General features: G+C 48.4%; 7 protein-coding genes across 7 annotated transcripts, besides 5 other annotated features; 5 read left to right on the forward strand and 2 right to left on the reverse strand.

The window, feature by feature from the left end:
- Positions 1-56: 56 nt before the first annotated feature.
- On the forward strand, positions 57-1,777 carry FPSE_03143 (uncharacterized protein; the record flags this gene model as incomplete). Its single annotated transcript, XM_009256262.1, has 2 exons — positions 57-73; positions 130-1,777. The coding sequence occupies 2 exons, from the start codon at positions 57-59 to the stop codon at positions 1,775-1,777; spliced, it is 1,665 nt and encodes a 554-aa protein (XP_009254537.1).
- Positions 1,778-3,328: 1,551 nt separating this feature from the next.
- Positions 3,329-5,200, reverse strand: FPSE_03144 (uncharacterized protein; the record flags this gene model as incomplete). The annotated part of the gene is made up of 4 exons (XM_009256263.1): positions 3,329-4,466; positions 4,519-4,750; positions 4,821-4,888; positions 4,947-5,200. 4 exons carry the CDS (start codon positions 5,198-5,200, stop codon positions 3,329-3,331), a joined length of 1,692 nt encoding a protein of 563 aa, XP_009254538.1.
- Positions 5,201-6,859: 1,659 nt separating this feature from the next.
- Positions 6,860-6,923: a microsatellite.
- Positions 6,924-10,610: 3,687 nt separating this feature from the next.
- Positions 10,611-10,658: a microsatellite.
- Positions 10,659-11,948: 1,290 nt separating this feature from the next.
- Positions 11,949-11,984: a repeat region.
- Positions 11,985-12,876: 892 nt separating this feature from the next.
- On the forward strand, positions 12,877-13,297 carry FPSE_03145 (uncharacterized protein; the record flags this gene model as incomplete). The annotated part of the gene is made up of 2 exons (XM_009256264.1): positions 12,877-12,910; positions 13,215-13,297. 2 exons carry the CDS (start codon positions 12,877-12,879, stop codon positions 13,295-13,297), a joined length of 117 nt encoding a protein of 38 aa, XP_009254539.1.
- A 2,790-nt stretch (positions 13,298-16,087) lies between these two features.
- Positions 16,088-16,318, forward strand: FPSE_03146 (uncharacterized protein; the record flags this gene model as incomplete). The annotated part of the gene is made up of 1 exon (XM_009256265.1): positions 16,088-16,318. One exon carries the CDS (start codon positions 16,088-16,090, stop codon positions 16,316-16,318), a length of 231 nt encoding a protein of 76 aa, XP_009254540.1.
- A 2,347-nt stretch (positions 16,319-18,665) lies between these two features.
- Positions 18,666-21,817, forward strand: FPSE_03147 (uncharacterized protein; the record flags this gene model as incomplete). The annotated part of the gene is made up of 2 exons (XM_009256266.1): positions 18,666-19,761; positions 19,812-21,817. 2 exons carry the CDS (start codon positions 18,666-18,668, stop codon positions 21,815-21,817), a joined length of 3,102 nt encoding a protein of 1,033 aa, XP_009254541.1.
- A 447-nt stretch (positions 21,818-22,264) lies between these two features.
- FPSE_03148 (uncharacterized protein) lies at positions 22,265-23,300 on the reverse strand (the record flags this gene model as incomplete). The annotated part of the gene is made up of 3 exons (XM_009256267.1): positions 22,265-22,927; positions 22,982-23,206; positions 23,298-23,300. The coding sequence occupies 3 exons, from the start codon at positions 23,298-23,300 to the stop codon at positions 22,265-22,267; spliced, it is 891 nt and encodes a 296-aa protein (XP_009254542.1).
- Positions 22,278-22,340: a microsatellite.
- Positions 23,301-25,443: 2,143 nt separating the features above from the next.
- FPSE_03149 (uncharacterized protein) lies at positions 25,444-26,223 on the forward strand (the record flags this gene model as incomplete). The annotated part of the gene is made up of 1 exon (XM_009256268.1): positions 25,444-26,223. One exon carries the CDS (start codon positions 25,444-25,446, stop codon positions 26,221-26,223), a length of 780 nt encoding a protein of 259 aa, XP_009254543.1.
- A 94-nt stretch (positions 26,224-26,317) lies between these two features.
- Positions 26,318-26,337: a repeat region.

The raw sequence follows: 26,337 nt of genomic DNA on the forward strand, positions 1-26,337 counted from the left end.
CACTTAGAAGTTATCGCGAGAAGCCTAGATCATTTCTTGCCACAACAACCACGAATATGGCTGCGCCTAAAATGTGAGTGATAATCCGAATCGTTATCTGAAACTCATAGTCTGACTGATTTTATCCAGTATCGTCCTAGGCAGCCTCAATGGCCAGCTTGAGCCTGCATTCAAGAAGCTAGCTACACTTCATGCAAAGAACAACTTCTCCATGGCTATTCTTACTGGTGATATCTTCAGCGCAACTCAAGATGATGAGTCGGTGGCTGCGCTTCTCGACGGAACCCTTCAAGTTCCCCTTCCAACCTATTTTACCATGGGAAGCCACCCTTTGCCCCCGCGCATCGCCGCAAAGGTCGAAGCTGAAGAGGAAATCTGCGAGAACCTTCATTTTCTAGGCAAGAGGAGCATAACGAAAACATCTGATGGTGTTCGAATCGTCGCTCTCGGCGGTCAATTGGATACGAATCTCATCGCAGGCCAGTCCAAAGAACAGCACCTACCGTTTCACTCAGTTGACGATGCGAAGAGCCTACGCGGAGCCCACAGCGCTGACATTCTCCTGACATCAATATGGCCAACAGGTATCTGGACTGGCTCTCAAGTTGCGCTTGATCCTACAAACCAAGCGTCCTTGGCTGTCTCGGACTCGATCGCAGAGCTATGCGCAGCACTCAAACCACGATACCACCTATCATCATCTCCTGAAGGCTTCTTCTACGAACGAGAAGCATTCGTACATCCTACCGAGAAGGAGACCGACAACACTTGCGTTACGCGATTCATTTCCATGGCCCCGTATGGCAACGAAGCTAAGGCAAAGTCTCTGTATGCATTCAGCCTCAACAAAGGAGACGCATCAGTACCTTCCGGCGCCACAGCATCGCCCTTTAACCCCAAGACCAAGAGACGTGCGCCGAAGGAGGAATCCTACAATCGATATGGTGGTGATGAGCACGAGAGGGGGCACAGGGGCCGGCGTCAGAAGCAGCGCCATCGATCGCCCCCTCCAGGTCCTGACAGGTGCTACTTTTGTCTGTCAAACCCCAACTTGTCTTCGCATATGTGTTGTAGCATTGGCGATGACGCATACATTTCGACAGCAAAGGGTCCTTTGCCCACGTCTGCGACCTTTGCCGAACAAGGCCTTGATTTCCCAGGTCACCTAATCATCATTCCACTACCACACAACCCGACGATTCCCAGTATTGGACCTGTCGCAGATCCTAACGGCGAGGCTGCTAAGACATATAAGGAGATGACACGCTTCCGCGAAGCTATCCAGGCCATGATCGCTGCCAAGAGCTCCCACAAACTCGGTGTCGTCACTTGGGAGATCAGCCGTGAAAACAACGTCCATCTGATTTGGCAATTGATGCCCTTACCCGCTGAACTCATCAACAAGGGTCTAGCAGAGGCTGCTTTCAAAGTTGAAGCAGAGAACCAGTCCTTCCCAGCCTTCAAAGTACAAGAATTGACGCTCGAGCAACAGGCCGAATCTGGCGGCGATTTCTTCCGTGTGTGGCTGTGGGCAGACGATGGCGAGGAACGTATTAAGGGAAAGTCCCTCGTCATGCCTCTGCCCTCAGACATGCGTTTCTTCGATCTTCAATTCGGTCGACGAGTGCTGGCCAAGCTACTCAATCTTGAGGACCGCGTGATCTGGAAGGCCTGCGAGCAAACTGTCGAGGATGAGACCAAGGACGTGGAGGCGTTCCGGGAGGCGTTTAAAGAATGGGATTTCACTCTTCAAGACGGCGATGAAGCTGCTGCTTAATACCTTTTGGTTTTTGTACACTATTGGAAGCATGGGTGGCGTTTGACGAAAAGGAGTTTTCGCAGTGTCATTTAGTCATTTTATGCCATCATCGATCTGCTCTTTTAGACGTACCTAGTTTATAGATCATAGATCAATTGAGGTCAAGATTGGGTTCGAAAATGCCATGCCATGTTATAGCATATTAAGTGATGCTTTAACAGGTGATATATATAACAACATAATCCAAATATTGCAACTGGGAAAGAGGCAACTTTAAGACAAGCTGTTCATGTATATGACACTACCAAAGTTGTAATACCAACAAATGAGTTTGTGTTCGACTAAAAATGACTTACATTGGAGTTGTTTCCATACTTTGACGTTGATCATCGCCTGATCTGATGGCAAATTTGTGACTTACAACTCACTGTAGTTACTGGCTGGCTTTCATGTTCAGTCACCGTTGAGGAGCAGTAGTTTAATAATTTTAACTTTTGACTGTTTTTTCCCTCATCTGTAGGTATCTAATACTAGCCAGGGTATATATCCCCCGTAATGGCAATGTAATAATATGTACAAGTAGCAAAACTATTTTTCGCCTGCCTGCCATATGGCGGATCACTCCGCCAGCTAGTCCTGCAGAACAAAGTACAACAGTACCAATCTTCCATGATACTGCCATAACCAATATGACCTGTGCCTGTTTATGAACAAAGGAAAAACGTACAGTGCCAGGCCTGAGGGTTGTTATGTAATTTTTCCAACCTCCCGAGTTACTTTTTTCAGGAAGTGAATGTTTGAATATGTAGTGATGAACAAAGGAAAAGGTTAACCAAGCCCGGTTCCGTCGGGCTTGGGTGGGTATAGGTGCGACAATATGCGCGTATGGACGTTTGTAGGGTGTGATGTATCCGTAAAGTGGAGGATACTGGTATCAAAAAAGGCTGTCGAATAGAGTACCCAGTGACAGATGCAGGTAGGATTGTGCCTGGCGATCATTCGTGTTCTCCAGATAGGGGCATTTTTTCTATTTCCCCAAATGAAGGTATCGAAAGGCCGAGACACCTGGTATCGAAATGTCTATTGCGAACAGCGCCACAGTCGTAAGGAAATGCTTTTTCCCGAGACATGTTTTAGAAGCCAAAAAATGCAAATCCGGAAATCGCCAAGTCAGATGCATGATGATGAGTGAAAAGAGAAAGAATGCGCGCCCGAATGCAGAATGGGGAGGATGTTGTCTCCCTTGTGAATGAGGTTCCATCGATGAACCATGAACGTAAGCGTGTAAGACGTAAAGAGAGAAAGGAAAGGATAATCGGTGAGTGAGAACTCGTAGTAAAGATCTAAAATCGAAGTCGTTGCGGTCGTGGTGTAGTTATGAGCATGAGGGTGATTATCGTAGTGAGTATTAGTTGCAAGTCAGGCAGTCGAACCGGACAGGCATCATTGGTAGAAGGTGGAAGATTAGGATGACCGAGACCTGAGAGAGCGGACAAGGTGAAACCAGCACCAATAGAGTCGGGCTCTACCACGTGCAGCACAAAGACCAAGTCGTAAAGATCAATACGTCTAGTATGAGGCCATGCGGCGTGTGATTGGGGAGGCACCAAGTCGGGAGATAGATGCATGCAAATGAGGGTGTCGTGAGCTAGGTCTACTGGGGGCAGTAGGTGACTCTTCCACACTACGCTCACGTTGGCCAAAGGCAAAAGTAGCGGCTCGGCTGAGACCCTTGCGAGATTTCAATCGACCCATTTCGCGTTCACAAGTGCGCTGGTGAGCCTCGTCTGACATCTCAACGTATTCTTGGGGATAGCATCGACCCCTGTGCTCGGTAAAGAAACCAGAGTATCCACCGTCTAGGATGTAGACTTCAGGATACGTAAGCTTAGGGTAATGCTCAGCATTCACGGTGCGGTCCTCAGAGCGAACATGGCGAGCCATAAGGGGGGCACGGTGAGCAGAGTACTCGCAGTGGAAGATGAGAAGAGTTCGTCCGTCCATGGGAGTCTGGAAGAGCTGATTTGTAAGTAGGTCCTTGTCATTGTAGTTGACAGCGCCATCAATGTGGCCACCCTCATACTCGTACTCAAATCTGCAGTCGACCACGATCTTCTGGTCAAAGTGAGAGCTGTACTTGCCGTCCAAGACATCGACGAGAGTCTCGCGACTGATGCGAGGAATGGTATCAGTAGGGTCTTCAAGAAGGAAATGGGGGAGGACGGGTTCTTGAGCCTCCTCCACATCCATGACCGATTGAAGCGCAGGGGAGGGGGTCTCCTCTCCATCTGAGTTGCTCTTCATGACGTCAGCAGGATGCTCGAACATGCTCAACGATCGACGGAACTGCTTGCGATTCCTGAGAAAGGGGTTGGACTGTCGGCGGGAATGCGCGTTCATGGAAGGGGAGGCGTTGTTGCGAGCGCAAGCGTTGAAGTTGAGGAACTGGGGTCTAGCACGGCCAGCAGGCATACCAGGGCAGGGGCTGTTGGCAGAGGCAGGCCTGCGCTCCTGAGGCGGTGATGCGGACTCGAAGCATTCACTTAGCGACAGATTGGAGCTGGTGTGGTTGAGACGGGATCCGCCAGCACTAAAGCGAAAGGGGGTTGTGTCAACGGCGTCAGCCTGACGATTCGGTACCGCCGTAGTACTGAAACCCTTCATCCGTGTCAGGGAAGGTCGTCGAGGCATAGCTATTCTACGGTTTCTGATAGACGTCAGTTGTTGTTGGATGAGGAATGTGGAAATATGAGACTGACTCAGCCATGATGGGCTTGGGTGGTTCCAAGGAAGACTGCCGAGAGATGGGAGCGGGCGAATCAAGCATCATTTCATCGTCAGCGGCTGGTGTAGAGCCGGGAGTTGGAGATGTAATCTCGAATTGAGTGAAGAAAGGGGCCTTGTGAGGCAGAGGAGAGATTTCCATCAACTCCTTGAGCTCAGCCAAGGGAGCGGGCGATGATGTAGGCAACGGGGGAGTTTTTAGGGAATCTACTTAAACATGCCAGTTAGCCACAACGTTCTGGGTTCCATGTTCTGGACCATTGTCGGTCTTGCTCACCTCGATCTTGGAAGCTGCGCACCATGCCAGCAGTGAAGAGTGCTCTTCGAGGAGTATGGAACTTGGGACTGGGAGCATGTTAATCCAAGACACTTTCAAAGCCAAGTTCAAGGCATTAGAACAAACCTTGAGTCGCTGTCAAGTCGGAAGTTCTGGGAGATGTCAGCAGCCAAGCTTGTAGCAGGCGAGGCACCTCGCACGTCCTTGACGTTGAAGTAGTCGCCGGTAGAATGCTTGTGCATTTGCTCACGCAGGCTCATGCTGGCAGATGTCACGGACGATGTCGCGTAGTGAGGGTGTCCGCGAAAGATGTCTCTGCTCCCCCAGCTGGGGAGCATTGACGGGCGATGCAGCGCCGCTAAAGGAGAGGAGGCTTCCATTGTGGTGATGAAGATGAAGCAGCGGGACGATTCGAGGGAACTCGAGTTGGGTCGAGCTCTATCGAGGCACGTCGGCTACTAAGAGATATTGGATATTGAAGACACGGCGATGGAGTAGTGACGAGGTAGTTCTGCAGTAAGTCAATGCTGCAGCAACACCTCTATAATGCTATCGAACGAGCGTCTGAGCAAAAGCCTTGATTGCAGTCAAGGGTATTGAATCGTATCGTATCGTATGTAATAAAATCGAGTGGCAAGCGAACCAAGGGCTAGAGTATGGACGGGAGATTGGTTCGCGGCGGGGTCGACGATGTCGTGTTTGTCGGTCGTTATAATCGTTCGAAGGACATTTGAAGGAGGGACGAACGAGACTCGACAGGGACGGAATCGTGAATCGACGATGTAAAAGGAGTCGTTAAACACGATAAGTTGAGTCGAAAAGACGTCGACGTCTCAGTTCAGTTTCTATCTCGAGAGGGATCGAGATGGAAGGCTGGGTTTGGATCGAAGACGAGAGTAGACCAGAACCGGGTGCCAAATTGACCGGGGTGCGGTTGGTTGCTGGGCGGATGGCGGAGGACTGAATCGCACAAGGCAGAAATACGCACAGTCCAGTACCAAAGACGGAACAGGACAGGATAAGATGGAAAGTAAAAAAGGGAAGACAGAGAGATAAGGTTACTCTGAGTACTGTAAGACACCGAGACAAGAAGAAGAAGAACCAGAATTGAATTTCCCCTCTTTTTTGTTTGATCTTCCTTTAATACGCCTTCTTTTTTTCTTTCTTCTCTTTTCTTTGATTCGAAGTTCCTTGGTGGGTGTCGAGTGCGTAGCAGTTGAGTGATTGATTGATTGATTGGAAAAGCGAATGGAGAGATAGTTTGTCTAATTGGACATGTAGAAAACGATGGCTAACCGTAACCGTAACTGTAACCGTAATTTCTTTCCTTGGGGAGAGTTGTCGGGACGGGATGGAGTGGGAAAGGGAAGATGTGAATGCGGGAGCAGAAGCCTTTTGAATGGATTCACTCAAGCCCAGTCAAGGCAAAGCCCGTCCCGGTTGGAGGTTTTTTCTTCCCAGGCGATCCCACCAAGGTTGTTAGGGGTGATTTGGGACCTGTACTGGGGCCCTGGGGGTCGCTGGGGAGCACCGACTTACAGTGGAGTTTAGTGGACGACAATTGCACGCCCACTGATGGACCTGACGGGTAAGGTAAGTGAACTTTGGGTCGGTGCCAAGGTAGGCGTGTGAAGTAAGTAGAGAGGCAGGCAGGGGCGTGTCGTCTAAGTCCAGTTCCTGGGCAGTCTAGCAGTCTCCACATTTGCGGGTGCCCTCTTTTTTTGGAGGTACCTCACTTTCAGGGCCTCACGCTCTACATCCCCGACCCGTCAAGGCACAAGGCACAGACACTGACACGGGCAGCGAGATCCAGCTTTTAGCTCAACTAACCTCGTGCGAGCGAAGCAATGGCCCTGGCCTGGAAAGCACAAAGGTGAAGCAAATCACAGCTCACGCCAGTCCCCTTCTCTCCACTTGTCAGGCCCTGTATCGCTTGCTTGAATGGACGTAGCCCCGGAGCATGGCGGGCGGTTGCTCAGCGGAGGTGGGCCATCCTTGCAAGCTGTCCTGGAAGGGTTTCCATGTCTGGCGCTTAATAGGTTCTGTATTGTATTGTGCTATGCTACCTATGTTGTGCTGTCTTGTGCTGGTGTTGTGCTGTGCCTTGGTTTAAGCTATGCTATTTGTGAAGAAGTCTGTGCCTTGGATTGAATGATATGCAGTTCGGAGTGGGATGTTTTGCATCAAACTTGGTCTTGGTTCCTTTCCTTCTCCATACTTTGTTGGAACTACTAACTAACTACTACTATTCAAGTTTGTTTACTTTCTTCCATTGTTGGAAATGATCTAATTGTATCCAGGGATCTTGATCAATGATATCCATTCCCGGCTTCCAGAGGTCAAGTCAGCATGGACGCGCACTGACATGAACATTTAAACGTCAGCCCAGCTTTCAAACTCAAGATATGCCTTATACAATATACCGTTCGCATAAAGAACACAACGGCAGGCAAAAGTCTAAATTCTACACAGCAATCACAAGAATACGCATTTGTCGGTGCTAGTCGACATGTCATGATAATTATAGAATGCCATCTTTGAATGAGTCTTTGTCTCTGCCTTTGTCTTGAACTCGTGTCCCAAATACATCCAAATCTTGGTTATTCATCCAACATTTCATCGCCTTTGTTCAGCATCTCGATTTAGCACAGACAGATATCATCATCAAACCTGATCTCATTGCGTGAATGATCGACCGTTTATTTTCGACACCTATTCCTTTTAGGGTAATTCCCCCCCTTGTTCTGCTTCTGCGTCTGCTTCTGGTTCAGGTTCAGCCTTGACACAATCCGCCAACATCCAATGGATAACTAGAATAACTATTGTACATGTCTCTTCTCTTACACAAATTACTTAATGCGTCTTTCTTCCTTCTATGCACCGACCAACCAGGTTACATCATAGCTATGAATTATTAAGAAGCGGTGAGGGCATTCAACATATAATTTACTGTACCGAAAACTAGGTCTGAGGTGCGCTGCGAAGCGATGCGTCTTCCCGTCCCGCGACGCATATTGAACCCCAACGGCTCCATCATGAACATGACGATCAATCCATGACCTGGCAAGCGTCGACCCAGTAACCTCGAGCTGGAAGACGACGTCGGAAATGAGATATCACGAGAATAGAACATGCGATGGATGCTCTAGAAGACGATCCCCAAGCATGGATACCGTGGCCAAGCGCAAGGCAAGCGCTGAATAACAATAACAAACAAGCTTCACAGCTCACTCAATTCACCCTGCAGTTAAAGAGAATCATTCTCGAAATAACAACCAGCTAATAATCCACATTAAAGCCACTAAAAAGGGCTCACCAACCATGAGGCGGAGCTTGTTGCTTTCTTTTGCGCTGAAGGGTTAATCTGCAATTTGTTTATATTGAAGATATACGGTTACGGGTAAGCATTGATGATTGCCATACTACACTGTACTATTCCCGGACACGCCAGACCAATGATTATTTTGGTCTCTTGTGACATCTCCCTTAATCCGGAGTCCGAGATCAAGCCTCCCGATCACAAAGTGAAGTCTCGAGCGCAATTCATCGAGTCTGCCATGTTTGGACTGTGGCTTGACTCATTCAGAAATTCGCCGTCGCTCCGGGATTGGATAAGTGACCTGTCTGTCAAAATGTTTAAACAATAATAAGTCAAGTCACGTCAATGGCCTGTCAGCCAGCTCTTCGTTCTTAGACAAGTCACGGGCGGTCTCTCCGCTGCGGCCATACTACTAAGAAGGGCGCCCGTAGTGGCGTTACCCAGCACTAATAACCAGGATACGGCCATGAACAAAGAAGTCGCCAACGCCTCTGTCTAAGACGCTCGATGCTTGTTGGCCGCCGACGTTCGGAACTGCGGAATGTCTCTGTGAGGTGAGACAGAAAGCAAATAGACTTGACTAGAGTCTTGGTTAAGAAGGTCGCAGACAAACAGACCAGATCTACGAAGTTGAGTCAACGCCAAATGATTAGAGCGTGATTGTCGGATACGGCTTCATCTTTTCGATATCTATAGCGCTCTATATCTCCCTGCATCTCTAAATCTCCCTCCCTTTATATAAATCCATAATAGTTTCCATAATTCGTTACCAAACATCCATCTTGATCTTGTTTGTCATCAAATAGTCTCCTCTTTTTGAGACAGACAGAAAAAAAAATAGGTAAAAAGGCTCCGACTGTCCCCATTTAGTTTGCTCCAGTTCAATGTCAAAACATCGCCTCCCTTTTTTTGGTGCCGGGTCTTTGTTCTACCCTGGGGATAGCATATTTACGCAAAGAATTGGTTCCTCGGGGTACGGAGTACAGGCAGGCATTTTCCATGATTGTCAACTGTCAACCGTGCTTCTGGGGACAATACATGACAATGGAGCTCAAGGACTGTATCGAGTACTGTATAGTATACTGTAAAGTGATCTGATTGCTGATCTGAACCACAGCCTAGGGAAGAATGACGTTGATCCAGCTGGGATCTGGTCCAAGTTGTCACTGTCACTGTCACCGTAACCGCCAGCAGCCAAAACCGGTTCTTTGTTGTTTGGGAAAACTGCCTCATATGTAACAGTTCCTCGAGACCCCGGTCGAATTGAACTTTGACTTGACTAGCCTTGTCCGCTTGCCTCGCCGTTTCAATACCTGGTCTAAGCTTATGCCAATTCTTTATTCTTCAGGAACAGACACACATTGATTGATAGTGCAGTATGTACAGAGTACAGAGTACTACATATAAGTCAAGCCTCGGCGACTCGCGGGTGGGTTTGACCCCCAGTCGTCGTCAGTTCAATGGCTTATGGGCCCTGTTCCTGGTCTGGCTTCGGGGTTCCTCACAACTCTGAAGCCGCCGTCGGCTGAAAGCTCACGAGAATGACGCCTCTTCAAGGTCGAGACCCCTGGTCGCTGAAAAGCATGTTTCTGCAAAGAGAAGTTCGACAGCTGATTCGGAAGTCTTTGTCACTGAATCCAGGACAATGGTTAGAGCTCGTGCACGCTCACAGCTTCAATTCGACCGTCACCTAATAAACAAAGATGGTTCCCCTCTGAATGGAAAAATTCAGGGTCCTTTTCTGGTCGTGAGACAGTCGCACTTTTGCACTAGGGCCCTGGTTCAGAAACACAGCGGTCCCACAGTTTGGGTCAGCACGACGAATGACGATTGCGAATTGACGATTCATAAGACTCAAACTCAATAGAGCAGGTCTGGACTCATTTGACTCGATGAAGGATTGCCATCCGCATTCTTGAAAAGAGTTGATGAATTGCAGTGACTGAGTCGTCAACCACTTAGCGAATATAGAGTAATTGCCAACATTGGCAGGTACTGTAACGCAATGACATAGTTATGGTTCCTGTCCTGACCTGATGCAATGCAAGGCATTGTTCGGTTTGTGCAAGGTTACGGTTACGCTGGGATTTTCAATTTACGCAGCGTTGTTGGGTCAGAAGCAAGATCCAACCCATGTCTAGTCCGATGCTAGTGTCCATATTGGAGCAGCTGGCGACAAGCGACAAGAAACTCGAGTGGACAATAACCGAGGGGCGTGCGTAGAGAACCGAAGAGTTCATGCTGCTTTGCACCTGAAGCTTAGCTGTAGGTAATCGTTTTGATGGATATCGCGGTTCGCTTCACAAACCTACATGACAGATTGTAGATGTAGTTGAACCACATACATGGTCTTTTGCATATTCAGGTACCCGTACGCACTCAGCAATATTCGGATATATCATCAATTCAATGGCTTGCAGCTCGCGTTTATTAGGCGAGAAGATCAATAAGCTCAAATGCGGTTCGTAGATCATCCAGCCATCCAGCCATCCATCCATCCATCCATCCATCCATCCATCAACATATATTGAGTGTGGCAAACCCTTTGAGCCTCTTTCCAAAAAGCAAAATCGATCCAGCCGCTGTAGAAATGGAAAACCAGCTTCTAGACTTTCCATGACTGGAATATGTCTCTCTTCTCAATGGTCATTCCCACGTGCACATACAGCACAACAGAACGAGGAATGCAAGGCACTTGGAGAGTGAAACCTTCTGTATCGGTATTAACTGGAAACTCTGGTACGGTAAGAGGATCACAAGAGAGAGTGGTGGCCAAGGGACCGGACCCTTGAATTCCTGCGGGAGGCGTTTCGTTCCCGGGGACAGGTTTTGAATAGATGCATGTCGGTCGGTCGATCGACAGCATTCTCTAACAATAGCTCTAGTCCTGGGGCAACAGGCAATGTTACCTACCAAGATAAGGAACCGATGAATAACTCCAGATACATCCATCAATCACTAAACGGGACGGGTATTCGCGCGGGGTGTCCGAACGCCAAGTTCAGCACTCACCAATTCCTCTTACACTCAAAGACCTGGGAGTCGTCCAATGACAAGCTGGAAGCTCTATATGACGAACTGAGCTTGTTAACCTGTTTGCTGATACTCCGCATATCATCCTTGTCCCACAGCCAACCTTTGTCTACGTACGAGAGAGTGTGTCTGTAACTACGGATAAGTGTATCATGATTGATCCATTTTTGTGAACAATAACAACTCGACTCTGACTCTGACTCTGTCCCTCGGCATTCAAAACTCCGAGCGCTATGGCTTTTTGACTGTGGCCCTCAGCGGGACGATCGTTCGTGTATCCTTTGTTTCTTGGGGACGCCGCACACCAAAGAACGAGTCTGCCAGCCAAGCTGACTCTTTGTTGTTTTTGCGATATATTCTACCCCTCTTCTTTGACATGCTGATCTACTAATAGATAATTGACTTTGGCCCGATACGATCTTGTCCAAGCCACAGACTGATCAATTGACAGAAACAAAGAAAACCCACCAACCTCGAGGTTTTAGCTGTCAGTCTAGGCTGACTCAATTGCCGGGAACCGCATGGCTTAGCCTGGTCCTTTTCCCCTCCTCTCGAAACAAAAAAGCACTGATGCGATATCCATAATCGTTAGGTCAACCGGAGTTAGTCTGGCTGTGGGCGTCACTCTACAGTCCTCTCCAAGCACTGCCTCCGGTGCCAAGCTGATGCTATTATCGCTGACACGCTGCAGCAACCTCTTTCAAGGTTTACCAGGGTCATTCCCTGTCAATGGGGGTCAGATGGTGCATCTACGGAGTAGCCCTAGGCGGGGTGCGAGAAGAGGAGGGGAAGAGGAAGAAGAAGAGGAAGAACTGGAGCTTTTTGATGGCAACTGCCGTGATTTTGAGAGTGAGGTTGTAGTTGAGATATCAGCCTTATAAGTCTTGCGATAGAGTAAAATGAAGAATCAACATTAAACAGTTTTGTCTAGTACTATTATCATTTTGCTTACTATGATGCGATTATGATTTCAGCTGTGGTGTGGAAAAGAAACTCCAAATCCTGTTGGTAACAAAACATCAGCAACAAACTACCTACTGACGTTAGCTCCAACTGTCAACCGCGATTTTTTCTCGAGTCTTGACGCGATTTTTGGAAAGTCAATGTTTACTTTGAACCATTTTGGGTAATGAGCTGTGTTCCCAGTTTCAACTTCACTTGACTTTTTCCCCCACCAGACCAGAGGAGTCAAGTCAGCGTCGCTCGGTTGCATCGCCTCGCTTCGCTTCGCATTGCATTGTTCGTACCTGGAAAGTGCAGCGGCTCCGTCCTTGTGACTATGATGATCCAGCGACTCAGCTTGCAGAGAACCCTGGTCGCTTTTGTCGTATCAGCAAGCATCCATATCATCCTGATGGATCGGAAACAGAAACATCCAGCTCCTCGTCAGCCCAGATTTTCTATGTACACGAATCTCCGAGTTTCAAAGGCCTGTTCAGTTAACCATTATTGTCTTTTTTTGCTCTTTTGCTATAAGGCTGTGAAAGTCAATAATTGATGTGAAACCAAGAGTTGTCGTCAGTCTCTATCTGCTAGTCAGTTCATTGAACTAACCAACCTGAAATACCCGTACGTTTCCGTAACGGTTACGAATGTGTCTCCATCACCTCATCTAGGTGGAGATGATATGTAAATCGTTATTATCTCTGCCTCACTTCCTTGATTGAGAGAGTCTTAGCTTCACGGGCGGGCGAAACGGATACAATGCCTAATGGTCCCGAGAAGCAACAGTCCAAGAGTTCGTCTCCTTCTCCAGAAGCTTTGGTCCCAATGTCCCGCATTTTGAAGTTTTCACTCTTAGTTAGCACCTAGAGACTCTCTACTAAAGAGTCAGCTCAGACTCCAGAGTCAACGGCGTGCTGCTAGCGATATTTCGATGACGAGAGGCCGCGCTACACCACGCTATCTATTCGTTCAGCTATCCTCAACCGCCTTAGTGGGAGTACCGTAGGTACCGAGAAGTGGCAGGTTTTCTTTTAATAATCCGGGCAATTCAAGATCGCCAATCTCGATTTCGCTGTCTCAACTCACCCTCAATTCAGATGTTCAAGGTCGGGGATTTTTCCCTGTTCTTGGTGGCGTCAACAAGGAGGAAAGTATCTCTGGGCATGATCAACAACAATAACAACAGTAATAGCTGAAAACCAGGTTTGATCTCTTGACGGTTGATTGATTGAGTTTACAGACTACGGGCTAGCTACAGAGCATTGATTAACTTCCATTGACAGCGGGATTTAAATAAAATTGACCTGCAGACCAGCCTCGTAACCACCTGAAAAACTCCCTGTATTTGATCTTCTTTCACTGGGACTTCCTGGCCAGAAAGGACACGGCCCCAAGAGTCTCAAGTAGGCCGTATCGTCGATCCACGACCTTAAATCCCGATCTCCCCTTCTGGCACCGTCTGAGATTCGACGTCATTCTTGGCCAAGGCCGTCTTGTTCTCTGATTAAAACATCGTCATCGCACAAGGGTTGCTTGGTATATGAGTACATGTTTTATATTCTAACCTGGCAGGTCACCACATTTACGGTAGACACGGTCAGGTAGTAGGCCGGTACGTTTGTTACTGAACGGGCGCCGCCCGCGCACGTACTGCCGCTGGAATAAAGCCTGTATTTGTAGGTTGTTGCATTCCTTGCAGAGGCTCGTGTCTTCTAAAAGTGGTCAAGTTGTGCGTCACAAACTTTCAACATTGAAAAGTTTTTTGCCTGACTAGCTAGACGCGACTGCAAAGCAGACTACGAGTAGGACTCCTCTTATCTATGACCGACTCAACTGTTTACTCTGCTACTACAAAGAGTCAAGTGTTGACCATCTCCCCAGAGACGAATTGCAACTACTGCATGCATTGCAGTGCATTGCATATCATAGACAGGCGAGAGGTTCCACGCCAAAGAGTGAGCTGCAGCTAACCTAAGCTAACCTAAGCTACCTGCAGTGCAGCGCAGCGCAGTGCATGGTACATGGTATCTAAAACTAATTTACCAGAAGGAGCCAATCGCTGGCCTGGATTGAGGTTCTTTGGTTTCCTGGCTCGTCAGCTAATGCGGGATGGACCACGAGTTGAGCTCCACCACGTCACCCCTCCATCCCTTTAGCCAGGGCCTGAAAACTCCCTGAAGCCTGCCCGTACAGGACGGACTGCCCGCCTACACTCAGCGCGAAACGTCTTCTGACTGTCGAATGAGGGGTAAACTTCCATGACTTGGGACCTTGACAGAGCATACATGGTGTGTGATGTGATTGATATAACCATGTGCAGGAATCTTGTTTGAGAATCGACCAGGGCTGAACCGAGAGAAACAGCTTTAGCCCACTTGAACCCGTAAGAGCTTACCCTGTTCTGTTCTGCTGCGGCATGCGCTCCCAATTCGTGGGGTAATAAATTGGCACCCGCCTCCCAAAGTAAACAAATCCGACACGTCCTCGCGTCTACCCGTTTCTTGTACAGTGGATCCCGAACGCGGCATCACGTGAAGTATTCTCGCGTCAAATTGGTGGGTCTGGATAATGGCATTAACGACATCTCGAATTGATATATCAGTGCATCAATATCAAATTTTGATATGCCAATCCATTCGCTATTAGATATACTTTGGTTCAATATATTGATGCTTACTTTAAGCAAAGTCAATCATATCCTGGAATGCAACGACCAGCTGGTGGGTTATTCTGGAAGACTTCTATGAACTAAGCAACTTAATGAATGTAACGATACATGTAACAATGAACGTGCATCAAGCATCAAGCATAACATTCATTCTACATTCCATCAGCTTGGACATTTCTTCTTTTATTTTTATACAGAATCCACAGTCGAAATGCATGCATGGCCGTTGAACATGTCGTTCGCCCGTTATGCGATATCACGTGCCCTCCTTCTCCTTACTTTAACTCTTGTCTTCAACTCCCTACCTACTCTTATTAGCTGGCCCACACTGCCGGGATTGCGGAGGGTCTAGAGAGGATCTAATGAACCAAGTACGGATGGTATGTATCAAATCTACGATCCATCACCAGGTAGTTTCTTCTCTTTGCTACCGGGACGTGTCAGATGAATTAGAAAAAAGTAGCTTATTTAATCATTCTAGACGCCCTCCTCCTCCCTTGATTGGTGTCAGTTGGCGACTCTTGCTTGCTATCGTTTCTTTTTTTTCTTAAACAGTTCAAGCCATCTCCTATCACTCATCTTTTCTCTTCTCTTCCGGCTTTACCGACTCCATCTTCCTTTGGCCTGTCCTTGTCGCTTCTGAACCCAGGCTCTCCCCAGTTCCATCCTAGAGGCAAACTGTTGCTCTGGAGATCTACGCTTGAGCAACTAACCGTAGTACGGCGCGGTACGCGCATCGACCAGTCTTGGTTTTTTTCTTCTTCTCTACTATCACCTCTACGCGTGCCAACATACTCATTTCCCGGGACTGGGTTGTTGGTTACGCTGACTCCCAAGTGAGGCTGTAGAACCTCTTTGACTTTCTGCCTTACACTCAGACTCAGACTTAGACACAGCAGCATTATATTACATGTCTTGCTATGACGCTCTACCGCATACCATCACTTCCAAGTATCTGGTCATTCATTCAGGATTTACCCTAGATGTCACTAATATTTAACATTGTCATTACTTTGTCTACTCATTTATATTCTTAATTGAAATACGTAGCTTGCTTGATATCTTAGACAGCCAGCATTCCATACCGCCATGGTTTTCGAACGGATTCTTGAACTAATCATAGCACAATCTTATATATGCGCTTCTCAAGGACAAACTAGCCCTGGTACAAGTTGCACATGTCATATAATACTGCTCTTGGCACATGCACATACGTCTGAATCATCTACACAAATCGTTTTCACTAGCTTCCTCCTGGGGTCTGTGTTTCCCTTCCCTCCCTTGTGAGGCTTGAGCACAAACATGGTCCCTTATGTCGTACCAACGGATGAACAGGTCGGATGGTGCGTAGCACTGGGCTTGCAGGTCGCTTTTACTCATCAGCACGGCCATAGTGGAAAGGCGGAAATGAAAAACCACAGTCCAAGCTCCCGGACTGGATTTGGACTGAGACTTCAAGCCTCAGTTCAAGGAGCCTGCTGGCAAGGCCTGAATCTTATGGCGTCAACTACAATTACCTATACCGACTCTTGAGAAGTCGATCATCCGTGTACCCCGTGACTGTAACCGTGACCGGAATATACCAGCCGAGTCAGGAGTTTTTGCTTCTGCGACCAAAAAAAAAAAAAAGAGCTTGGATCTTTTTTCCCTTTAGTTTCGTCTCGTGAGCGTGTTCCAGATCTAGGGTAACTTGGTTTGGGGTAATAAGAAGAAGGATATTTCAGGGTCCAATCGAATCCAAACGTTAGCTTCGTCGCGGATAACGACAAGCGCAAAGAATTTTACAGACGATGTGGGCATCGCAATATGTCTAGTAGACTTGATCGTCAGCTATTCGACGCAACTATTCGCAACACAGCATAGGCTGTATCCAGTGCGTTGTTGTAGTGAGTAGGAGCTGCTGTGCCACCAGCGCAGAGACCGCGCGGATCTTGGTGTGTTACACTCCTATCTAGGACCCTTGAATGTCTTTGATAGCCTCATGCTGTGCAAGCAAAGCACAAGTGCAAGTTGAACGGTAATGAGTGATCTACAGGCTTCTGTTTCCCCAACAACGTTAATTATACAGAGTACAGCCATCGCATAGGGGTCAAAGTGCGGATAGGCATTTCAATGTTTGCTTCGCCTTGTCATCGGTAGTCATGATCAAATTTAGCTTATTTGACCCAGGGTCTCACAGCTTCCCTAAACGTCCCAGCTGCCTTTTTGTAATAAGCGAAACTCTAGCCCGATAAAAGCAAACTCTTGTTCGAAACAACGTCTCGAATCGAACAGGGTTGGATACGCAATGATGGGGATTGGACGGGATCTGACCATCTTACCTCGCGCAATCACAATCACTGTAGTAACTCGCCTCAACTCAGCAACCTGTCATCGAAACTTGCAGGGCCTGGGTTCAGCGGATGTAACATCCATACAAAGTACGTACAACGCTTCAGCCCTCAGCGTTCATGCGTCAACTTCCATGCTAGTTTCGTTAACCACAGCCTGGTATGGCATGGCTGGGTAGTCGAGGCGGCGGCGTCGCGTTGGTGGCTTCCATTCCTTTTTTCGCTTCCTTGAGGGTATATCTACTCCATGGCCTTGGCCAGGGCTCCGCAGTCAAAGGACCGATCTTTCGGAAATTATATGTCAAAACTTTTTACCGGGAAAACGTTAAAGCATAGCGGTTGCCTGTGAGATTCATACTTGCAACTGTAAACCCAGCTTATTAGTGACTTTTTGCGACTCACGTACAGCGTCAAAACTCAGGGACCACCACGCACATGCCCAAAACCAAACTCCGCAATAGGAGCTCTCATCCTGGTACGGGGTAATAGTATGTAATAGTGACAGAGCCAAGAGCGGCGATACAAGGCGTGGCTTGAATAAAACTAAAACTGACATTTGATAATTATCACCGGGTGCGATTCCTCCTCTACGACAAGGCAAGACCCTCATAAGGGGTTGGTTGATTGAGTGATGATACAAGTGCACTGTTCATGACTTTTCTTTTGCAACTTGGGTTGTAATTAAGGGGAAGAGAGATGACTGCCAATAATGGATTTGACATACTCCTGAACATGATAAAACTCCTATTGTCAAACAATTGTCAAGTATCACATTGAAGCAGTCATATCTGGCCTGATTGTTGCATCATCCATTGCTTCTTGTGTAGATGATATTCACAGTCCAATATGAAAATCTTTATCCCGTTACCATGGATACTTCTTAGATGTTACGCATTAATATTATGCGAATAAGCTAGAATGAAACATTGATATCAAAGTAAAAGATCTCGCTTGACTTGTTAATTATGTGTCGTCCCGGTTGCGTTGTTCGTGAGATCCTTTGAATCGTGATACAGCCCGACATAGGGTAGTCTGAGATGTGTTACAATTCGGGAGCCGTTCAATGATCAAGAGCAAAACACCACTTGATGGCTTCCATTACTAAATAAGCAATTGTCATTAAAACCGAGCTGTAGTACTTCTAAGATATGTCCAGCCCTTATAAAGACTATCATTGATGTCTGTGTCGTGGACCGTCAATGAGCTTCCAAGATGCAAGATGTATGTGATGTCATATTGGCCCTTTGGTGAGTTCACAGGCTAGCTTTTTAAACACAAAAAAGTCAAGAACATACTCATAAGGCACATCTAGTGTTGCAATTGATTTACAAAGATTAGTCTCTACTCTGTGAGGAATTATTCTTCTCTTGAATCCTCAAGATTGACATCTACCTACGTCAATTGGTGGGGTTCAGCAACTTTTTAGCGGTCAAAGCTGGCAGAATCTTACAATCCCAGTAATTTTTCTGCAAGAGGTAGGCATCGCGAAAAAGATCGATGAACCAAGCAAATTTGCGCCTCAATCATTTACAACTCCCACACACACAAAAATGGGTAGCAAGCGAAAGCGCGTAGCCAAAGAAGGCGCCAACAGCCTACAGAACCCCCAGAAGCGCACAAAGAACGAAACCGACCCGTCAACGAATGGCGCCAGCAAGAAGACCAAGACCAAGACCAAGACCAAGACCAAGACCAAGTCCAAGACCGAGAGCTCGACCAAGACCAAGCCGACCCTCGTCAAGGCCCTCTTTGTGGAGTCACCAATTGGAGAAGACCGTAAGAGAGAGGCTGAGCTCTATGAGCTGCTAGGCAGCGAAGACCCCGACGATCGTATCGAGGCGGCCGATTGTATTGTCGCCAGCTTGTTCGGCACAGACGGAGAGGGCGTTTCCAGTGCCATTCTGCGACGGCATCTGGATCGCCGTCTGTTCCGCGGACTCGCAAGTGGCCGCAATGCCTCCCGACTTGGATTCAGCTTGGTCCTGACAGAGATTCTCGGTCAATTGTACGGGGAGAAAGCGCTCGCCGAATCAAAATACGAGGACCTCGACTTCGACACCGTCCTCGAGATCTTGAACGAGAAGATCTCGGTCATTGGAAACATCCCCGGACAAGAGGAACGAGACCACTTCTTCGGACAGGTTTTCGGTCTCATGGCTTTCGCTCAAGCTGGAATTCTCTTCCGCGACATCTCGAGATGGAATACAGTTCTGGATCTTCTTCTGAAGCTTGCGGCCAAGAAGGTCTGGCTTCGCTCACAGTGTGGCTGGGTCATCGTTCAAGCCATCGATCAGATGAGCAAGAAGCAGGCCGAGGCTACTCTGGAGAAGATTGCGGAAGCGAACCTGGCCAAGACCCCCGAAGGTGTGGCTGTCTGGCTCGTTGCTCTTACCCGATTCCCCGACCTCAAGGTGAAGCCTTGGCATGATCCTCTTTCCAAGAAGTCCTTTGGTGATCTTGCTGCAGTTCTTCGAGAAAGCTTCCAGGACTTTTCCAAGGACCAACCTGAGCGTGGACAAAAGAACAAGCAGGCGAGCTGGACCGCTCAGCTGCACTATGTCTGGGATATTCTTCTGGCCCACTACCTCAAGGAGGGAGAATCCAAGGCCGAAGAGTTCCAACAGTTCTGGGCTCGTGTAGTGGATGGTAGGTTTAAACGTCATTTTTTTGTATACAGCAGCAGCTAACATGTACAGACTCCTTATTTGCCAAAAGCGCCACCGAGGGCCAGAAGTTCAAGGGATTCATGGTGTTCCAAAAGATGTTGGAAGGACTTGTCAGCCTCCCTAGCCATCTCGAGGGTCTCTTCAGCAAGAACCTTACTCTTTGCCTCATGAACCAAGCTGCCAAGGAGGATAGATACCTGCACCGAGCAGCAATCAAGGCTCTTAAGGCGATCGAGGCAACAATTTCAGCTCACCCCTCGACACTTGTACCTATTCTGGACAGCCTGCTCGGCCAGAACGGCGCCTACAACTTCGACCAGCGAACCAATACCAAGACCATCGACCACCTCATACAGAACGTATCCGAAGAGACTGGCAAAAAGGTCATGAAGATTATCCAAAAGCCCATCAGTACAATCGACCAGCAAGAGACAACGCAAGCTACCTCTACCCTCCGAGTTTACATCGACTATCTATCCAAAACCCTGAACGCTTCGGCTTCACCTGCGTCTGGAAAGATCCAACAGAAGGTCTTTTCCGCTGCCCTACAAGAGCTTTCCCAACTTGCGTACTCTCAACCTAAGCATATTCCGGCAGACGCTCTGACAGAGGGTGTTCGCGAGCTCTGCCGAACTCGCCTCGAGTCTTCATTTGCCAAGGTTAGCCGAAGGACAGAGGACTACGGCACACTATGCACAGCCGTTTCCGCTATCGACCCTGACTCGGTGGCAATGTCCGAGGAGATTAGCGAGGCCGTTAGAAACGCGCTGTCAAGAATGCAGAAGCTGCTTAAGCGCAAGGCGACAGACGACAACGAGAAGAGTCTTTTCCAGGCCCTGGCAATGCTTCATGCCGTGTCTGTCTTCCAACTATACAATGAAGATCCCGATGCCATGGAGGTTCTCAACGATCTTGCGCAATACTCAGACCGTCTCAAGAAGGGCAAGTCTGCTGAGAGTGAGGCTGGAACATCAGAGTTTCTTGTTGAGATTCTGCTATCATTTGTCGCACGGCCCTCGTCTCTCATGCGCCAAGTTTCCCAGCAGGTGTTCGATGCTTTCACACCACAAATCTCAGCTGGTGGCCTGGAGCTCCTGACTGCACCCCTCTCATCTAACGAGAGCACCAAGGGTCAAAAGGAGCTGTTTAACACTGGAGAGGACGAGATGGAAGTCGACGAGGACGAGGAGGACGAAGAGGGAACAGACGCAGATGAAGAGGATAACTCAGATATTGAGATCGACTCCGATGTGGAGTTTATTGATATCAACGAGGCGAATGATGAAAGCGGGGACGAAGATGAGGATGAGGATGAGGATGAAGATAAGAACGATGGCGAGTTTGACAAGCCTGAAGAGTTGGACGATGCCCTTGAGAAGATCCTCAAGAGCCACCGCCTAGACAAGGACGTCGAGGCCGAGTCTTCGGAAGACGAGGGTGATATGTCCGACTCTGAAATGTTCGCCATCGACGAGCAGCTTGCAGCAGCCATCAAGCCTCGCATCCAGGACCGAACAAACGACTCCAAGAAGCAGAAGAAGGAGGCCAAGCAGTCTGTTGTCAACTTCAAGCACCGCATCCTTGATCTCCTCGACATCTACGTTCGCAACGAGCCTCTCAGCCCTCTAGCCTTCCCCCTCCTACCGCCCCTTCTTAGTCTGATGCGCACCACCAGCACGAAGCCTCTTGCTTCCCGTGCATGCGATATCATCCTCAACTACCAAAAGGCATTGAAGAAGGCTCGCAGCAACCGCGAGAAGATCGAGATTCCCGATCGGGATGGTCTACTGGGCGTGTTGCTCGAGATCCACGAAGCCGTTGGGCAGGATAACGCACATGCGTACGCCAAGGCCTGCAGCGCAGCAAGTCTCATCGTCGTGTCGGCTCTCTTCGCCGCCGACAAGGCCAACATCAAAGAAGTGATCGGCGTGTACGCCAAAACATGGGAGACCTGGGTGCTTCGCGAGACAAAGCCTCAGTCGTCTTTCTTCCTTGACTGGTACAACTGGTCTCAGAACACAGCCTCTCAGGCTTAATATATGCAAATAGATAATGCCAATGACATATGAGTCGATGGAAAAGCAAAACCATAGACAATTTCTTTTCAGTTGAATATAAATAGAGAACAATATTTCTGGACCCGCCCATGATTTGCATCTTGACAGCTTTCTCAACATGAAAGCAGTAATCAACTACACCATTCTGTGATAGGACTTGAGGTGAATGGTAGACGTTCAGGACATCAGGCTACTAACGCAATTAATCGACTGAACTTTGTTATAAAGCACAGCAAACTTCTGGACTGGTTGGACCAGTTGGACCTGCAGTCCCCCTTTCCGATGAAAACACTCACGCAGGCAGCACATTTGATATCCAGGCATCCTGTGAGTAGTTCAGAAGCCTGCAGATGAACCATTAAATTCTATGAATTCGTCATCGTGATAGTACAAGTGCCTTAATTTTGTTCTTGACACAATCGCTCTCTAATCCTCCATCTTGTCGTCGTCCTTTGCGTCCTCGTCATCATCATCGTCGTCATCGTCGTCATCCTCATCCTCGGCCTTTGCTAATCGCTCAGCCTCTTCCCGTAGCTCCTTTGGTACCTCGACGTGTCGTCCCTTGGTGGGACCATCAGGCCCACTGATCCAAGTCATCTCGAGCTCGAAGTCCTTATCCTTGTTATCCTTCTGCGCGATGTAGATGATGCGCGCCGCCTGCTTCACAGCATCCTCCAAAGACATGTTGCCAGCGGCCAAGTCGAGCTTCTCGAGCTCAGCCTTGGCGACCTGTCGGCCCTTGCCTGTGGCCGCTCCGTAGTAACCCCAGTACATTCCGCTGGGCTCGATCATGTAGAGGAAGGGTCCGCCGTGCTTGCCCTCAACCTTGCCGCCAGCTCCAACCTTGGGTCCTGATCCCACCTCGCCATCGACTGGGGTCTCTTCGGGGGTGTCGTAACCGCCCAGGATGGCGGTGATACCGAATGGTCGAACTGATCCGTACATGGTGTAGGCTTGGAGGTAGCCACCCATGCGGCTGGCAAGATCAGATGTGGGAATAGGAGTCTTGAAGTTCTGTCGCCAGCTCTGGGCCTCGTCACGGGCTCGGTCGACGAAGTGACGTCCATCGGGAACCATACCGGATGATACCTGATGAAATTAGTATGGGCTGAGCATAGTAGCTGTAGAAGGGCGATGACATACAGCACCGACATGGCTATCGACTGTAGCAATGCGCTTGTTGGCACCAGGTTTTAGGAGCTTAGATGAGACGACCTTTTCGATAGCTAGGACGACACCGTCCTTAGCTCGAATACCGATCGAAGTACCACCGCTTTCCACTGCCTTGACTGCGTATTCGACCTGGAAGTTTCGTCCATCAGGGGAGAAGATGGAGTTGAGCAAATCGTAACCCGTGCCTATCGACGTCTATATCAAGAGACAAGCTAGGTCAGCACTTGAAGCTATCCCCGATGACGACAAGCATGGCTACTTGGCCGAGTGTAATTCATTAGCTTACCATGATGAATGATTTATCTGGTCAGGTTGGTAAAGTGTAATTCGACAGTGAGGAGGGAATCGGGCGGGAATTGGTTACGAGGAGGGGAGCTGTGTTGTCGGGATGTTTGCGATGGTGTTGGCTTGGAGCTTCCTTCACCTAGGCAGCCTGGAGCTGCGTGTTGCAGTTGACCAGGCGGTACGCTACAAGGCTGGGTGGGTTACTGATGCCTGAGGTGTGAAGATCTGAGCTATCGATTGAGCGCCACACCAGAGCACAGCCTCGAGAGATTGGAGACGGGAGTGGCTGTGGAAGGATCCGTTAGCTCCCCTCCCAAGTAATTGATCTGCTTGCTCCCCTGCAGGAGAGGGAGGAATTGAATGTCTAGAACCGCACATCCCTGGAGAGTTTATTAGCCTCAAGTCTCGGTATTGAACTGACGGACCATGCCATGTGTTTGAGAGGGTGTTGACAGTTTCAGCTTGGGTTTTGTCACAGTTATCCTTCTTATTTGGTTATGCTATGATATTTAACTTGAACTTAAATAGTATTTATTTACTTTCAGCGAATGTTCAAAAGGTCATGGTTATGATGCGACCAAAATGAAACGGAAATGGACCCAACGTTAGCATCAAGACCCAACATTAGAGCACGCCGTTCAGTTCGCATGCTTCTCGTTAGGCGGTAGGTAATAAGAGTTAACATAGCGTCGACCCTTGGGGAGCCACTCGAACAGGCACCTAACCGCTTGCCGTGTAAGCGTTTTGCTGGTTAGCGGCGAGTTTTTGAAGTTTGTTGAGGCCTGATGCGAATATCAATGGATGGCACCCAGAGTTTCTCTTATTTACCTGGAACCACGAGTCTAGGTTGAGACAAATAGAACAGCACAGTTCACATAAAATAAACCACGTCAAAGCAGATGATTCGGAAAGAATGCAAATGCAGCAGCAACAACCATGTCGGCGTTGAACTAAAGCATAGCAGAGCAATTAGTGTGTGACGGTCGCCGTGTGGCACAGGCTTATTGGGTCACGCAAGGTCAATGAGACAAGGGTTGAAGCTGTTGCAATCCGTGAAGACGTGAATGAGGCGACTGAATTTGATTCATGCCTTCTTGATATGGAAGAGACGTACCAAATGTAATTAAGAGTCTCATAAGGGGTGAAGATCAAATACAAATTATGATGTATAAGAAACTGTTGAGATGATGTGTTGTAGAAATGGATGTTGTCATGAGGGTCATCATGTGCCTCTGTCAGTTGGTTCCAAGTGTCTTTACTGCGTCATGACCTGGAAATGTGCCTGAATTTACTGGGAGTGCCACTGTCATTGTCCCTCCGGTTCTGTAGTGTCCCACGTTCCATGCATCCACCACCTGCCTTCCATTGCCCCTCCATCATTTTTTTTGGGAGAAACATCCCCCGCGATTTACTCTTCAAGATATTCTTGAGTCTTCACGTCAACAACAAAACCCCTCGAATTATTCGGTCTTATTCGAATCAATACAAAGAAGAGACTCGATACCCTTTACCAAGCCCCGAATTTTACTGAATCACCGCATAAACCGCCTCACAAAAGATCGTCTCAGGCGTGCTCATCTCCCCACTAACGTTAACCAAATCACCCCGTGCGCTCCCTGCAACTCGACCCAACGATCCACCGCCCTTAGACAAACCCCTCCAAGCCCGTCAAGGCCTAACCCAAGGGTCCTTTGAGCAAAGAACAAGAGACAAACTTCTTTTTATATATTCCTCTTGTCCCCCAAAAGACCCTCGAGTTTTCTTTGATTAATTTCTATAAGCTTAGCTTAGCTGCCAAATAAAAAAGAAAGAACAAGAAACACTTCCTTTGTCCGCCTGCGCATGATCCCGAGTCACCTCCGTACAACAATATATCTCTCCCTCCCGCCACCTCAACCAAGAATTGCATCAGTCACATCGACCTGATATTCACAAACGACCCCAAGGAGTTCCCCTGGCCTTTGATTCTACCGCTTCTGTGCTCTGATACTTCCATACAACAACAAACTGTTGTGCCCCTCCCTCCTAACTATCACTATCTCGACACTCCCTTTGAACTCAACCACCTTGGTACCTATCATATCCCTCCCAACTCAGTATTGTGCGACACATGCTAATAAACTTCTAGATACCAAAGAACGACAGCCATGGCCTTCTCTCAGCAAAACATGAACTCACAAGATGAGCTTGCTGCTCTCCTGGCTCGCAACTTGACCTTCAACCCAATTCCCGAGCCTGCACCTGTGCCTCAAGAGCAGCCCAAAGCAGACCATGCTGAGCCTATCGTCTACACTTCCGTTCATTACACACACTCCGCCCATATTACCCAAGCGGCCCAGCACCAGGAAATTCCTCGTCGATCTTCAGAGCCACCCCAGACTCAAGCGCCGAGTGTCGAAGCCATCTTGTTGCACCATGGAGTAAACCCAGCTACACTTACCCCTTCACAACTCCAGCTTTTCAAGGTCGCTGAGCCTCCTCAGCAAGAGAGACTTATCGAGCTTTGGAACATCTGCCCCCCTGGAAACGGCGGCGATATCCCTGCTCTTGCATGGAGCAGCACTACTGTCGAGAACGAGGAGCAACTAGCCCGTATCCGCTACGATAGACTGTCCCAGCAACATCAAGTCATGAGTTTGGATGGCACACAGGTCCAAACAAACGATGGTAGATGGGTCAGCCAGCAAGAGCCTGAGCTGGAGCCATACATGGCATCTGGCTACGAGGAGCTTATGCGAAGAGAGCAAGAGCGAGAAGTTCGTGATTCTCAGCCTAGAAGCACCTATGGACTCTACTCTCATGCTAATGATCCCGTCTACATGGGTCCCGACTATGCTCGTGAGCAACAGCTGCTGGCGATGGCATCCCAGTATGGCGCCTGCCAGGGGTTCCGAGCACCCGAGATGGACACGATGGATGTTATGTAAATGAACAACACTTTTATCGTGCTGAGAAACAGAACAGCACTACTTTTTAATCCAGGCTACCCAAGTCAGGAGATGAAGAATGGACTTGGAGTCCTTTTTTTTTTTTTTTTTTTT

Source organism: Fusarium pseudograminearum, chromosome 1 (assembly GCF_000303195.2).
Source record: "Fusarium pseudograminearum CS3096 chromosome 1, whole genome shotgun sequence".
Lineage (NCBI taxonomy): Eukaryota > Fungi > Ascomycota > Sordariomycetes > Hypocreales > Nectriaceae > Fusarium > Fusarium pseudograminearum.